General features: G+C 40.3%; 1 protein-coding gene across 1 annotated transcript in view; it reads left to right on the forward strand.

Moving 5' to 3' along the window:
• Window positions 1-16,610, forward strand: part of LONP2 (lon peptidase 2, peroxisomal) — a 74,299-nt gene that overhangs the window by 57,113 nt on the left and 576 nt on the right. The window contains exons 12-14 of the mRNA XM_049786063.1: window positions 2,229-2,371; window positions 13,697-13,904; window positions 14,285-14,475. Of these exons, the coding sequence (XP_049642020.1) occupies window positions 2,229-2,371; window positions 13,697-13,904; window positions 14,285-14,475 (542 nt within the window). The remainder of the gene's footprint in view (window positions 1-2,228; window positions 2,372-13,696; window positions 13,905-14,284; window positions 14,476-16,610) is intronic.

Consider the following 16,610-nt stretch of genomic DNA (forward strand, 5'->3'; position numbering starts at 1 on the left):
GGAATCAAATTCAGGTCAGCTATGTGCAAGACAAAGCTTCTTTGTATAAGAAGCTGTGCTATCGCTCTGACCCCATGTTTTATAATTTTTATTTAATTAAAGCACAAATCCCACCACCAGTGTCAGTTTCCCTCTCTCAGCCTCATCTTTCTTTTTTTGGGGGGGAGGGGATCACACCCAGCAGCACGCAGGGGTTACTCCTGGCTCTGTGGTCAGAAATCGCCCCTGGCAGGCACAGGAGACCAAATAGGATGCTGGTATTCAAACCACCGTCCTTCGGCATGCAAGGCAAACACCCTACCTCCATGCTATCTCTCTGGCCCCTCAGCCTCATCTTTATTTTTTTTAATAATATCTTTATTTAAACACCTTGATTACAAATATGATTGTACTTGGGTTTCAGTCATGTAAAGAACACCCCTTCACCAGTGCAACATTCCCATCACCAATGTCCCAAATCTCCCGCCTCCCCACCCTAGCCCCGCCTGTACTTTAGACAGGCTTTCTTCTCTTAATTCATTCACTTTGTTATGATAGTCCTCAATGTAGTTATTTCTCTAACTGCACTCATCACTCTGTGGTTAGCTTCATGTCATGAGCTGGACCTTCCAGCCCTCCCCTCTTTTGTCTCTGAATTATTGCAAGAATGTCTTTCATTTTTCTTAAAACCCATAGATGAGTGAGACTATTCTGCGTCTATCTCTCTCCCTCTGACTTATTTCACTCAGCAAAATAGATTCCATGTACATCTATGTATAGGAAATTTTCATGACTTCATCTCTCCTGATGTCAGCCTTGTCTTTCTAAGTAAATTTCATTCAATAAAAACTACCTTGTATCACCAAATTTTAAAAAAGAAAAAGAAATTGGAAAGCACGAGGGAGATAGCCTGTGTTTGACCTGAATATGATTCCCAATACTACATGGAAGTACTCTGGAAGTACTCTGGAAGCCCTGAGCACCATTGGGGTAGTACCCATCAATAGAGCTCTAGCACTGAACTACTCACCAAGTTGATGGGTTGTCGTGAGCCCTGACCCCTAAACTACCTGAGCACCACTTTGGAGAACTTTCCCTAGAAAATAATAACTTCGGAAAGATCCAAGATTTTCTAGAATCTGCCTGCCCGAAATATTGGAAGATCAGAGTGACATTATAAAGAAATGAATCTAATTTATTAATGTATGTATGTTACTTTGCAGTCTATGAAACTCAAAAGCAAAACTAGGAATTAAATAAAGCCAAAATTTTCCTGTATTCTTAAGCCTCTATTCATTTCCTTTACTTGGACTGAAATTTACAAAAATGACACAAAGTGTGGTCTGATAGATCAGTTTACCTGTTTCCTCTGTGTCCAGCTTCAATCCAGAATGAGTCAATACAGTAATAACATGTCACCAACCAGAGTTTACAGGTCGGAGAAGAAATTTTAGTCCATTATTATAGAGATTGCAAATCAAGTTTCATACTCTTATTCTGACACTGCCAGTTATATTTGTTTGAATGGAAAAGTAACTTTGAGTTAAGATGTATATTAACAATGGAAATACATCTTATATAGGTTCTGTTCATTTCCAGACTCATGTTGTCTATCAGAAGTTGATATACTTGTTAAGAACTCTGAGAGGGAATTGAAAAGTTTGGGTTAAGTTGATCTAACAGAACTGTAGAAAATAATCTATTGCATTTAACTCTTTGGTATCTGACTGCTAAAAGTTAACTAGTTCCAGGTATTGAATGTACTTGGCTAAATAGTAATGGTTGAAAAACAATAGCTGCCCTCATGAAGTGTGCCTCTACTGAAAGGAAATAGACAGCAACCAATGAAATAAGGTAGTGCATTATCTTAGCCTCCAAGGAACTTGAAAGACTGGTTCAATGCAACATGAATTTATATGTCTTATTACAGAGAGACTGAACTATTTTTAATTCACTGTTTTTTTTGGGTTTGGGTTTGGGTTTTTTGTTTGTTTTTTGGGCCACTCTCAGCAATGCTCAGTGTTACTCCGGGCTCTAAGCTCAGAAATTGCTCCTGGCAGGCTCTGGGGACCATATGGAATGCCAAGAACTGAACCAGGTCTGTCCCGAGTCAGCTGCCTGCAAGGCAAACACCCTACCACTGTTCTATCACTCTGGCCTATTCACTGTATTTTTTTGGTATTTACTCTTAATAAATTTTCAAATCTTCAAAGTCTCCAGAAGTTCTAAGCAATTTTTTTCTCTCCTAGGGTGCAGAGAACATATCTTAGAAGATGCCAGACCTGAATCCATCAGTGACACTACTGACTTGGCACTACCACCTGAAATGCCAATATTGATCGATTTCCATGCACTGAAAGACATCCTTGGGCCCCCAATGTATGAAATGGAGGTGATTATTTTTACTGTTTTGTTAATTCCCACCAATTTGCTCTGATGCTAAGTAATGGATTAGGGGAAATATTTTGAGAGCCTGGATTTTGTCTAAAGATTGGAAACCAGCAGTAAGACACATGCATCTTTGTCCTGAGTTTGATCCTGATGCATACAAAACCCCTCCCAAACAACAACTATTAAGAATTGGAACTGGAAACTTTCCTCTGTGGTTTAAATTCTAGGGTTTAGTGTATTAATGTGGCTGTTACACAAAGCCAGGGACCTTCTTTATATCAGATTCCACATAAGAACAGTCTGACTTCCGTCCCTAGGAATTCTCTATTCCTACTGTATGTATATATGTATATATACATATATGTGGTATATATACATATATAATATCTTTATTTAAACACCATATTACAAACTGTAGTTGGATTATAGAAAAGAACATCCCTTCACCAGTGCAACATTCCCACCACCAGTGCCCCACGTCTCCCCCCACCCCAACTCTCAGCCTGTATTTGAGACAGGCATTCTATTTCTCTCACTCATTGCCATTGTCATAATAGGTGTTAGTGTAGTTATTTCTCTAACCACACTGAGCACTCTTTGTGGTAAGCTTCATATCATGGGCCAGTCCTTCCAGCCCTCATCTCTATTGTCTCTGGGTATTATTTACCATACTGCCTTTTATTTTACTTGAGTCCCACATTTGTGTGAGACTAGTCTGTGTCTTTCTCTCTCCCTCTGACTTATTTCACTCAGCATAATAGTTTTCATGTTTATCCGTGTATAGGAAAATTTCATGACTTCATTTGTCATGATGGCCGCATAGAATTCCATTGTTTATGTGTACCACAGTTTCTTTAGCTACTCATCTTTTGTTGGGCAACTAAGTTGTCTCCAGATTCTGGCTATTGTAAATAGTGCTGCAAAAAATATAGGTGTGCAGAAGGCAATTTTGTATTGTGTTTTTGTGTTCCTAGGGTATATCCCAAAGAATGGTATTACTGGATCATACGGCAATCAGTTTCCTTTTTAGTTTTTAAGAAACATCCATATTATTTTCCATAAAGTCTGGACTAGATATCATTCCCACCAGCAGTGAATGAGAGTTCCTTTCTCCCCACATCTTACCAGCACTGATTGTTATTATTCTTTGTGATGTATGCCAGTCTCTGTGGCATGATATAGTACTTCATTGTTGTTTTGATTTGCACCTCCCTGATGATTAATGATGTGGGACATTTTTTGTGTGCCTTTGGCCATTTGTATTTCTTCTTTGAGGAATTGTCTGTTCATTTCTTCTCCCCATTTTTTTGATGGGGTTAGATTTTTTTTTCTTGTTAAGTTCTGTATATCTTAGATATTAGCCCCTAATCTGATGGGTATTGGGTGAATAGTTACTTCCATTCCGTGAATTATGGTTTCCTTTGAAGTGCAGAAGCTTCTCTCAGCTTAATATAGTCACATTTGTTTATCTCTGCTTTCACTTGTTTGAACAGTGCTGTTTCCTCCTTGAAGATGCCTTTAGTCTCAATGTCATGGAGTGTTCTTTCCTACATGTTGTTGTATATAACTTATGATCCTGGGTCTGATATCTAGGTCTTTTTTTTTTTTTTTTTTTTTTTTTGGGCCACATCCAGTCATGCTCAGGGGTAACTCCTGGCTATGCGTTCAGAAATCGCTCCTGGCTTGGAGGACCATATGGGACACTGGGGGATCCAACTATGGTCCATCCTAGGTTAGCACTTGCAAGGCAAATGCCCTACTGCTTGCACCACTGCTCCAGCCCCTGATATCTTGGTCTTTTATCCATTTGGATTTGACCTTTGTTCATGGTGTTAGAGGAAGTCTGAGTTCATTTTTTTCTTTGCATGTGGCTGACTAGTTATCCCAACACCACTTGTTGAAGAGGCTTTCCTTGCTCCATTTTGGATTTCTTGCCCCTTTATCAAAGATTGATTGTTTGTATGCCTGGGGAACATTCTCTGAATACTTATCTATTCCATTGATCTGAGGGTCTGTCTTTATTCCAGTACTCTGCTGTTTTAATGGTTATTGCTTTGTAATACAATTTAAAGTTGGAGAAAATGCCTCCTATCTTCTTTTTCCTAAGGGTTGCTTTAGCTATTCGTGGGTGTTTATTGTTCCAAATGAATTTCATGGAGCGTTTAATCTACTTCTTTGAAGAATGACATGGGTATCCTTAGAGAGGAATCACATTAAACCTGTACAGTGCTTTGGAAACTATTGCCATTTTAATGATGTTCTCCCAATCCGTGAACAGGGTATGTGTTTCCATTTCCTTGTATCCTCTTTTATTTCTTGAAACAGTGTTTTGTAGTTTTCTTTGTATAGAGTCCTTCAACTCTTTAGTTAAGTTGACTTTAAGGTATTTCAGTTTGTGTGGCACTTATGTGAATGGAAATTTTTTTTTTTTTGGTTTTTTGGTCACACCCGGCAGCGCTTAGGGGTTACTCCTGGCTCTACGCTCAGCAGGCACAGGGGACCATATGGGATGCTGAGATTCGAACCACCGTCCTTCTGCCTTACCTCCATGCTATCTCTCCAGCGGATTTTTTTAACGTCCATTTCTCCTCTATCAATATTTGACCATTGATTGTTGCATGTTAATTTTGTAGTCTGCCACTTTGCTATATGAATCGAATGTTTCTAGTAGCTTTATGGTAGAGTCTTTAGGGTTTTCTAAATATAGTATCATGTCATCTGCAAACAGTGAGAGCTTGACTTCTTCCTTTCCTATCTGGATGTCCTTGATATCTTTGTCTTACCTGATTGCTATGGCAAGTACTTCCAGTACTATGTCAAATAGGAGTGGTGACGGGGCAGCCTTGTCTTGTTCCAGATTTTAGAGGAAAGGTTTTTAGTTTTTCTCCATTGAGAATAATATTTGCCATTGGCTTGTGGTAAATGGCCTAGAATATATTGAGAAAAGTTCCTTCTTGTTGAGTTTTTATCATGAATGGACTACTCTGTGCTCTTTAATTAAAAGTTCTTCAAGCTATCATAGGCTTTAAGAGAACAAAGTAGGGCCCGGAGAGATAGCACAGCGGTGTTTGCCTTGCAAGCAGCCGATCCAGGACCAATGGTGGTTGGTTCGAATCCCGGTGTCCCATATGGTCCCCTGTGCCTACCAGGAGCTATTTCTGAGCAGACAGCCAGGAGTAACCCCTGAGCACCGCCGGGTGTGACCCAAAAACCAAAAAACAAAACAACAACAAAGAGAACAAAGTAGGGAAACAACTTCATATAAAATGTGAGGAAATGTGAAATTAATTGTGGCCTTAGACTGCTCTAGGACAGACCCCGTGGCAGTTTTCAGGAATCTATTGTTTCACTATCCAGAATTGCTTTGGGGTTAAACCACATACAGGTCTAGCCCTATTTTTCATTTCCTGACTCTTCCTCCTGATGGAAAACCTGCCTTAAAAGGCTGGGAAACAGGGAGCTACATGGAAATACATGCTTGGGTCTGTGACTGAGGCATTATGATAAATGCTATAGGATGCATTAAGTAAGTGGTCAGCAAGGAGAAAAATAATTATCTACTGAATTTAGTATCTTAATTCAGAAGCTTTTATTCCCACCTTTTTAAAGGAAAAAAGTCTCTTAAGAAAAATAATCTTCCATCAGTAGGAAAGTTTTCCTCAGATCTTACCATGAATAGAAAAGAAACAGCCCCCAAATCCATCTTATTTATATAAACTATGGTCATTAAAGTCAATGAGCACTAACAAACTCTTGACAGTAAATCTTGTCTTGAAGAAACAGAATCAGAGGTGTTATTTTAGTTATCTCAATTCTAAAAGTAGTATGGATTCAACTTGTGAAATGTTGAAAGAATTAGGACAAAACTTTCCTTGATTGAGAAAGTAACCAAACCCTGTTTTTTCTGTTTTGAGAGAATTTAGTGATTTTGTGAGGAAAGCTGTAAACAGTTTTGAATCCTGCATGTCTGGTGGGGCCTTTTTCTCTAGGTTTTCCAGAACAGCGCATTCCAGCAGGGTATTTTGGAATTTAAAAGAGCAACAAACAGAAAACAAAAGTCTGATGCATATTTCTTCTGTATGTACCCTTCTTTCCAAGCCACTTCTGCTGTTGTTGAGTTTGGACGCATTACTGGCATTCTTGGAACTTTCAGCAAAGAGCCCAAAGAACAGAAATGTAAAATTTTTCAAATACTGTTTAACAGCTCTGATAACTTTGGGAAACTAGTTTTATTGGTAACATGTGAGTTGCATATACTAATACTTATTTCAACATGAATCTGCACAGTAACTTCTGATAGCCACTCTGCCTTTTATAAACTGTATCTTAAGATAGAAAATATGGTATCTGAGTGTTTGGAACATTTTGTTTATCTTTTCCACACTTGAGTTTGCCTTTTTTTTTTTTTCCACCCACCTTGCCTTCCAGAGTTTGCCTCTTAGACTAGGCCAGTGGTCAGCAACCTGCAGCTCACGAGCCACATGTGGCTCTTTACACTTTTAATTTGGCTCTTCTGTGTGCCAGGCGGCCGCTCCAGGAGTCAGGACTCTGCCCCTAGCCTCTGTCAGTGCGCGCCCTGTGTGGCTCTCAAAATAAATTTCAATTGTGGTTTTGGCGAGATTTGGCTCAGTTGAAAAAAAAAGGTTGCTGACCACTGGTCTAGGCTTTCTGTCTCTACCTCTAATGCCTTCAGGCTCAAATTACTTAACCACCTTTCTGTCCCAGCTTTTGTATCTGTGAATTAAGACCTATGGATCATGCCATAATTTAGATTTATGCCAGAATTAAAATTTAGCTAGAGGCCTGAAATGACTCCAAAATAAGTTCCAAACAACAAGAGCCTCCTCTATTTCTTCTTTCAAATTCTCTCAGGTAAAGAATCTGAAGAGCTGGGGCAGGCAAGATGGCACTAGAGGTAAGGTGTCTGCCTTGCAAGCCCTAGCCAAGGAAGGACCGCAGTTCGATCCCCCGGCGTCCCATATGGTCCCCCCCCAAGCCAGGAGCAATTTCTGAACGCTTAGCCAGGAGTAACCCCTGAGCATCAAACGGGTGTAGCCCAAAAAAACAAACAAACAAAAAAAAAAGAATCTGAAGAGCTGTGTGTTGCTTTTAGATTATGACAATTTTTTAGATTGTAGTATTAAATCCTGAGGACTTGATTTATAAATACACTTACATACAATCACAAACATATACATACATTTTGTGTGTATTACAAGACTTGTTAACCTATATCAAATTTATTTTGTACACCCTCACCACTGTGAAACTGCCCAGTACTTTTCACCACTGTCCTTATGTTACTCCTAGTCTACCTCTTGCATCCCCATCCTCTCTCCACCCCAAACCACCCCACTTGGAGGATTGGTTTCTGATGGTATCTGAAAAGCCCTACCCAAAGGCTACTATCCTTAAAGAAATAATAGTAAAAGGAAGAAGATAGACATGATTTTAAAGAGCATCCTGACATTGGGCACATGACTCAGTGATAAAGTGCCTACCTGCCTTGCCCAGCAAAGTATCTTACTTCTTCATCCCATCCCCTTTCAGAATGTTACCATCTTTCCTGTGTCAGTATTGTCTGCATTGTCAGCTGCCCCCAGGTAAGGGTGGGGCTCTAGCACAAATAAGCAAAGGCTGTCTGGAAGGAATGGCAGGCTGGTCATCAGCAGTGCCAGCATCTGGCCAGATAATTCAGTGCTATGAGAGGACCATGGTAGGCCCCACACCTCTCCATAAAAAGGAAATTCTTCCTTTTCCTCTTCTAACAGATTAATAACTCAGAATTCCAAATATTCATGAAATCCATACTTAGGGACTTATTCAAAGTCTTTAGAAAAGTAGGCAAATGTGTAGCTGCAGGGGTAACAGCCCTAGTAGAATCATGAAAAATGCTATAAAAGCAATCAGTCAGGTATCTGAACTTTGAAGTAGCCAGGCTTCACTCAGTGCACTGCTAGTGGACAGCTCATTGTCATGCATGTGGGCAGACATGCCTATCCTGGAAGGAAAGACCAGGTTCCTTGTTAATGGCTCCAGTCATTAGTGAGATGGCCTCTCTGACATTTGCCAGTATACTCTTACTCATGGTTAAAAATCCATTCAGCCTTCTTCTCATATCTATCCTAGCTCCCCAGCCTAGACCCCTGAGCTTAAAGTGTTCTATAGATAAAAGTATCTGTCAATACTCTGTGGTCCTCCCATACTAGAGTACAGTTGCCGCTTTATCTGTTGTCCTTAAGTTGTCCATCCATAATGAAAGGGGTTTTATATTCCTAGGATCTATTGTGCAGCCTGGCACAGGATGGCAGGAAGCACTATCGAAGGAATGTCAAAGTCCTGCTTCCTCTGACAGGGCTGTAGAAACAGGTAATAAGACATTAGGTCTAGGCTTGGAAGAAAGGACTTGTACATAGTATTTCAGTCATATATCATTTAGTTAAGGGACCAATACTATCAGGCGTTTGCACGCACCAAAGTTTTGGCACCACGTAACTTACCCCAAGTTCTTCCAGGAATGATCCTTTAGCCCAGGCCCATAAATAAGCTTTGAGCACCAAACCAGAAAAAATGGGAGGGAGGACCGAAGACAGAATAAGAGAGAAGAGCTGTGTGAGTTGGTGATGATTCAATACACACAGGCTTCTTGAATGCTGCTTTCACTAACAGTGTTAGGAAGGTATCTATTCTCTATAGGACTGGTTGTAGTTGCTGTTTAAACTTTTTTAGTGTTCCAGACATGGAATATAAATCCTCATACATACATGAGAACTGTGCAATTTACTGCTGAATTAGCATCATCAGCTTTCTTTCCCCTGACATGACAATGATTTTTTTTTTGTCTTGGGGCCACACTCGGGGACACTCAGGGGTTATTCCTGGCTATGCACTCAGAAATCGCTCCTGGCTTGGGGGACCATATGGGATGCCGGGGAATGGAACCTCGGTTCGTCCTAGATTAGCACGTGCAAGGCAGATGCCCTACTGCTTGCGCCACCTCTCCAGCCCCATATATATATAATGATTCTTTTTTTTTTTTTTTTTTTTTTTTTTTTTGGTTTTTGGGCCACACCCGGTGACGCTCAGGGGTTCCTCCTGGCTATGCGCTCAGAAGTCGCTCCTGGCTTGGGGGACCATATGGGACACCGGGAGATCGAACCACGGTCCATCCTAGGCTAGTGCTGGCAAGGCAGACACCTTACCTCTAGCGCCACCACGCCGGCCCCTATAATGATTCTTATAAATATCTCATATTCCCTCAGATTACATATTTATATAATACTATCTTTACAGAAGAAAAAATTGTTTTTGGTTTTATGGGTCACACCCACCAATGCTCAGCGTTACTCCTAGCTCAGTGCTCAGAAATCACTCCTGACAGGCTCAAGGGACCATATGTAATGTTGGGAACCGAATCAGGTCTGTCCCAGGTCAGGCATGTGCAAGGCAAACGCCCTGCCACTGTGCTATTGTTCTGGCCCCCAAATTTATCATTTTAATTACTTTACTTAAACTCCATGGTTACAAGGTCGTATATCATAGTTGTATTTTTTTCACAGTCACAAAGTGTTTGATGATAGTTTCAGTCATAAAGTGTACAACACCCTTCACCAGTGCACATTTCCCACCTTCATTGTCCCCAGTTTCCTTCCCTGTCTAAGTCTGTAGTAAATATTTCTCTTTCTTTCTTTCTCTGTTTCTCCCTCTCTTCCACTTTTAGACTCTGTGGTTTGCAGTATCATGAAAGAGAGTCATGCATGTCACTTTATCTTCTTTCAGCACCCAGTTCTTGTTTTTGTCTTGTTCATCATTTCCAACTCTCATTGTCATAGTGGATCCATCTCTGCTCTAACTGCACTCCCCCGCTATTTGTGGTCAGCTTCTTACCATACTGATTCTCCTACCCCTCATCTTTAGATATTAATACCATACTATCTTTTTCTTATATCCCACAAATGAGTATGATCATTCTATCCATCTCCCTCTGACTCATTTTGCTCAACATAATACTCTTCATATCAATCCATGCTTAAGAAAATTACATGGCTTCATTTTCCTAACAGCCACATAGTATTCTATTGTGTAGATGTAGACCAGTCTTTTATCAATTCTTTGAGTGAGATAGTTGACAGATAAGAAAACAAAAGCATAGGCAGGAGAGGGCACAGCAGTAGGTGTTTGACTTGTAAGCAGACCCAGGACCAATGGTGGTTCTAATCACAGCATCCCATCTGGTCCCCCTGAGCACAGAGCCAGGATTTACCCAAGCGCTGCCGGGTGTGACCCAAAAACCTTGATCCTTTAACAGAGAGAGGCACAAGTAAGCCCTGAACACACCACTGAGTATGACCCAAATTCCCCACTCATTCTCCCCCACCCCAACCTGGGGAGATAAAGCACTTCTTGAAAAAAAAGGATTTTGAGACTGGAGCAATAGAATACTACAATGAGTAGAGCAAATAGGGCATTTGCCTAGCACACAGCTGACCCATGTTCCATTCCTGGTACATTATATGGTCCCTAGAGCCTGCCAGGAGTGTCCTGAGTGCAGAACCAGTAGTCAGCTAAAGGTCTGGCCAAAAACAAAAACAAAAACAAAACTAAGTAAAAAGGATTGTTAGCAAACTGTTCCTGATGTCTTTTCTTTTTACAAAGAATTCAATATGATAAAGACTGATTCCTTAGACTAGTCCTCGTCACATAGTAAAGAGGGAACTCAACTCACCTATCCTGATAGATGATACTAAGGCATAATTGACTTATTAAAATAAACAAGTCTAGGGGCCAGAGAGATAGCACAGCCATAGGGAGTTTGCCTTGTAAGCAGCTGATCCAGGATGGACTGTGGTTCGTATCCCAGCATCCCAGATGGTCTTCCGTGCCTGCCAAAAGCAATTTCTGAGTGCAGAGCCAGGAAAAACCCCTGAGCACCTCTGGGTGTGACCCAAAAACAAACAAAAAATAAAAAAGTGGCTTGAAGAGTTTTATAAATGGATGTTTCTACATTTACCATAAATAGTACTGATCATTTTTATATTGGTATTAATAACTTTTTCCTCAGGTAATATAGAACAGGGTAAATGCCCGCACTGACAGTGATTTTTGTGGTGCAGCTAATGCTCACCATGTCTGTAGCATATGCTTTTGATTCTAATTGAAACTTTAAAAACAAAACTTTTTTATTACAAGAATGTCTTTGTTTTTTTTTAAACCCATAGATGAGTAAGACTATTCTGTGTCTATCTCTCCCTCTTATTTCACTCAGCATAATAGATTCCATGTATATCCATGTATAGGAAAATTTCATGACTTCATCTCTCCTGACGGCGGCATAATATTCCATTGTGTATATGTACCACAGTTTCTTTAGCCATTCATCTGTTGAAGGGCATCTGGGTTGTTTCCAGAGTCTTGCTATGGTAAATAGTGCTGCAATGAATATAGGTGTAAGGAGGGGATTTTTGTATTGTATTTTTGTGTTCCTAGGGTATATTCCTAGGAGTGGTATAGCTGGATCGTATGGGAGCTCGATTTCCAGTTTTTGGAGAAATCTCCATATTGTTTTCCATAAAGGTTGGACTAGACAGCATTCCCACAGCAGTGAATGAGAGTTCCTTTCCACATCCCCGCCAGCATCAATTGTTATTCTTTGTGATGTGTGCCAGTCTCTGTAATGTGAGATGGTACCTAATTGTTGTTTTGATTTGCATCTCCTGATGATTAGTGATGTGAGCATTTTTTCATGTGTCTTTTGGCCATTTGTATTTCTTTGAGGAATTGTCTGTTCATTTCTTCTCCCTATTTTTTGATGGTGTTAGATTTTTTTCTTGTTAAGTTCTATCAGTACCTTACATATTTTCTATATTAGCCCCTTATCTGATGGACATAAAACTTTTAAAATGTTTTTTACATGTACTACTAAAGTTGTGTGACTAGTTTTAGTGAATGCCAGATATCATTTTGGACTAAGCCTTAAAATTGGGATACTCATGAAATCTAAGCCCCTTGAAAAAGTAGAAGCAACCCAACCCTTTAATGTGAAAATCAAGTCTATAATGACTGGTCTGCAGTGAGAAAGTTAACCACTCAGTAAAACAATTTGGATTAGTGCTGGGTTGGTATGCTGAGCTCAGTTTCTCTGATACAGATAAGACATTTGGGTAGAGCCCAAATGGACTCCAACAATGCTGTGAATGAAAAAAAAAAAAGATATTTGGAGGATCAAAAAGTGCAATAGGGGCCAGGGTTGTAGCACAGTGTAAGGAGTATGCCATGCATGTAGCTGACCCAGGACAGACATGGGTTTGATCCCCAGCACCCCATATGTTCCCCAGAGCCTGCCAGGAGTGATTTCTGAGCCCCGCTAGGTGTGGCCCAGCCCACCCCCCCAAAAAGTGCAATAAAAGTTATGACTGTTTTCCACCTGGTTTGTTTTTGTTTTGTTTTCAGGCCACACCCATAGTGATTAAGGGATACTTTTGATTGACTTAGTATTTGGTGATCACTCCTGGTAGTGCTCAGGGAACCATGCAGTACTTTTTCTGCAACCCTCCACACCTGTTATTTTTATGTGTGTTTTTTTTTTTTACTTGGATATTTGGCTTATCAGTTAAGCTCTTAATCTCAAATTCAGTTTGAGTGGCAGTGAGATTATACAGTGGACCATCTAACCATGGAAAGAATTTAGGATATCATGAAGTAGTGTGTAGAACAATAACTGAAAAAGTAAAATCTAGGAGTTTTTAATGTATTTGGGGGGGCTGGTTTTGGGGTTACATTCGGCAGCACTCAGGTTACTCCTGAGTAACCTCAGAAATCGCTCCTGGCAGGCTTGGTGGACCATATGGGATGCCAGGATTCAAACCAATGACCTTCTGCATGAAAGGCAAACTCCTTATCTACATGCTATCTCTCCGGCCCCACATTATAATGTTTAAGGCACTTTGTCAGTATGGACCACCCCACTCCCAATAATAAATAAAAATTTTAACATAAACTCATGGTTACAGAAAATGAAAGACTGTAGAATGCAGCCTAACAAAACTAATAGGCAAAACATCTGGATTTGTTTTAACCCTTGAAATGAAGGGTGCATATTTTACCAGATGTGGATTTTCAGAATCAAAATTGTTCACACATACTTTGAAATAAAATTTTATTTTTCTCCTGGCAGAAAGCCACATCATAAGTGGTATGACTCCTAATCCTGTGAGAGTACAAGTGCTTTGAAGTGTAGCTGAAAGTGGAGGCTCCCTGGCAAGCCTTGGCAGCGATGTGGTTTGTTCATTTAGCATTTGGTCACTGGACTCATTTTCCTTCTCTCAAGGTGTCTGAGCGTTTGAGTCAACCAGGAGTGGCAATAGGTTTGGCTTGGACACCTTTAGGAGGACAAATCATGTTTGTGGAAGCAAGTCGAATGGATGGCGAAGGTCAGTTAACCCTGACTGGCCAGCTTGGTGACGTCATGAAGGAGTCTGCCCATCTTGCAATCAGCTGGCTCCGCAGCAATGCAAAGAAATATCATCTGACTACTGGTGAGTTCCTAAGGTGCCACTGTGGGCTCCTGGGAATCCTCAGGCTCATGTTCCTATTTCTGTGACAGTGAAATTGTGCTAGTTTAATACCTTCAGTAAAGTACACAGCTTTAACTCTGAAACTCTATAGAAACTCCAATTCTTGGGTGTAGCTCTGATTAGGCCTGAAATAGAAAATAATTCTATGGGTATATATATTTTTTCATCCTACTTGGAATGTTAATTGATCTTCCAGACCCCCACTCTAATTGTACTACCCACTAATATTTTGAGTAACTACCCAAAACATTTTCCTCTCTCTCTCTTTTTTATCTTTCTTTTATGGGAGAAAAAGAGATTTAATTTTCTTCTACATTCATGTCCTATTTTCCTTTTTAAAGCTTCTGGAAGTTTTGATCTTCTTGACAACACAGACATCCATCTGCACTTCCCAGCTGGAGCTGTCACAAAGGATGGACCATCTGCTGGAGTTACCATAGTAACTTGCCTTGCCTCCCTTTTTAGTGGGAGGCTGGTACGTTCTGATGTAGCCATGACTGGAGAAATTACACTGAGAGGGCTTGTTCTTCCAGTAAGTATGAATATTTTTACTTTTTATAGTATTTTTTAATTCGAATAGTCTTTTATTTCTATAAATACCTTTTTGTTGTTGTTTTTGGCCATACCCAGTGGTCAAGGGTTACTCCTGATTCTGAGCTTAAAATCACTTCTATTGGGGCACAAAGACCGTATGGGATGCCAGGGATCGAACCCAAGTCAGCCACAGACAAAGTAAGTGCCCAACCCCATTGTATTGCTCTGACCCTATAAATAACTTTCATTTTAAACATAAGTAAGCTTTTATATAATAACCTAGTCTTCAAATTTTTATCCATTAAGAGATAAGCAAATCACTTTTTTCAGTTTTCTTTTCTACTAAGTAAGATTTGTTGAGGAATAAATACCCGTCAAATCATCAGAAATAACAGTTAGTCAAAGATTAAGGTTTGGGGCCGGGTGGTGGCGCAAGAGGTAAGGTGCCTGCCTTGCCTGCGCTAGCCTTGGATGGACCGAGGTTCGATCCCCCGGCGTCCCATATGGTCCCCCAAGCCAGGAGCGACTTCTGAGCGCATAGCCAGGAGTAACCCCTGAGCGTTACCGGGTGTGGCCCAAAAACCAAAAAACAAAAAAAAAAAAAAAAAAAAAAAAGATTAAGGTTTTATTCTAGTTAACCAAACACTTATGTATGAGACACGATAGTGGCTGCTTTTTTAAATTTAAGCTTTTCTCACCTTTTGAATTTTTTCTTAAGACTTTGCTTCTTAGAGAGATAAATAGCTTAGATTACTATAGTGTGATATAGAAAAATAACTTTTAAAATGAAAATTCTAATAAAGACTAACCATTCCTAAGTTTTGGAAACATATCCTAAACTACATGTAAAAACTAATAAGATACATAAAATTTAACAAATTGGGGCTAGGTAGTACAGCAGATAGGGTGCTTGCCTTGCACATTATCAACCTGGATTCAATCCCTTGTACCCCAGATGGTACCCTGAACCCATCAGGTATAAGCCCAAACACCTCCAGGTGTGGCCCAAAAATTTTGAAAAAAAAAAAAAAAAACTTAACAGATCATTTAGACTTTTTTTTTTAAACTTTATTTATTTATATTGATAGATTAATTGGTCTTTGGGCCACACCCAGCAGTGCTCAGGGTTATTCCTGGCTCTGCACTCAGAAATCACCCCTGGGGGAAAAAAAAGAAATCACCCCTGGCAGGCTGGGGAACCATAGGGGATGCCAGGAATTGAACCGGGTCCCTCCTGGGTTGGCCACATGCGAGACAAATGCCCCACCACTGTGCTATCTCTCCGGCCCCATGATCATTTAGATTTCTGAGTCATTTCTTACCAATAGGTACATCAGCAAAATGATGGGTCCGGGAAGAATCTTTTTTACTGAAAATATATTTCATGAGGTAATGGTAAAGACATATCATAGAGTCATCAAATAAGACCACTAACAGTGCTCTCAGTTCTTTTAATTCAGCCAGAAAGTCATATTTGGAACCAATGTTTGGAACCAAAGTAGGTTATTACAGCCCTTTGGGATAATGGGGTGCTTGGCCCGGGCAGCTTTCAGTGTGTTCGCTCTAAGAGAAATAAGATTCCAAGGGCCACTGAGTAATATTTTCCTAAATCGGGACCCTCTGTTCTGAACCTTCCCTTATGTTTGACATAACTGCTCAGGAGGGTTAATCTTGGTCTTCATCTTGTTCAGGAACCTTTCAAGATGGAATAAAAAGGAACAAACCCTAACACTCAAAACTAAAGGGGCATGGGAAATAGAATGGCAGAGGATAGACCTGACATGTGCAAAGCTTGGGTATGATCCCCTCTACCATGTATAACATTCCCCTCCCTACTCCACCCCCAGCATTGCTGTCCTAAGAACTGAACTTGGGAGTGTCCCACTGGTTAAACCCTGTGCCTGCTGATGCAATAGAATTGGGGCCAGAGAAATAGCATGGAGATAGGACGTTTGCCTTGCATGCAGAATGGTGGTTCGAATTCCGGCATCCCATATGGTCCCCTGAGCCTGCCAGGAATGATTTCTGAGCAGAGAGCCAAAAGTAACCCCTGAGTGTGACTGGGTGTGGCCCAATAAAAAAATTTTTTAAAAAAGACAAATTGAAATATGAAAATGTTAACCTCTTCAGTGG

This window comes from Suncus etruscus, chromosome 14, assembly GCF_024139225.1.
Source record: "Suncus etruscus isolate mSunEtr1 chromosome 14, mSunEtr1.pri.cur, whole genome shotgun sequence".
Taxonomy (NCBI): Eukaryota; Metazoa; Chordata; class Mammalia; order Eulipotyphla; family Soricidae; genus Suncus; species Suncus etruscus.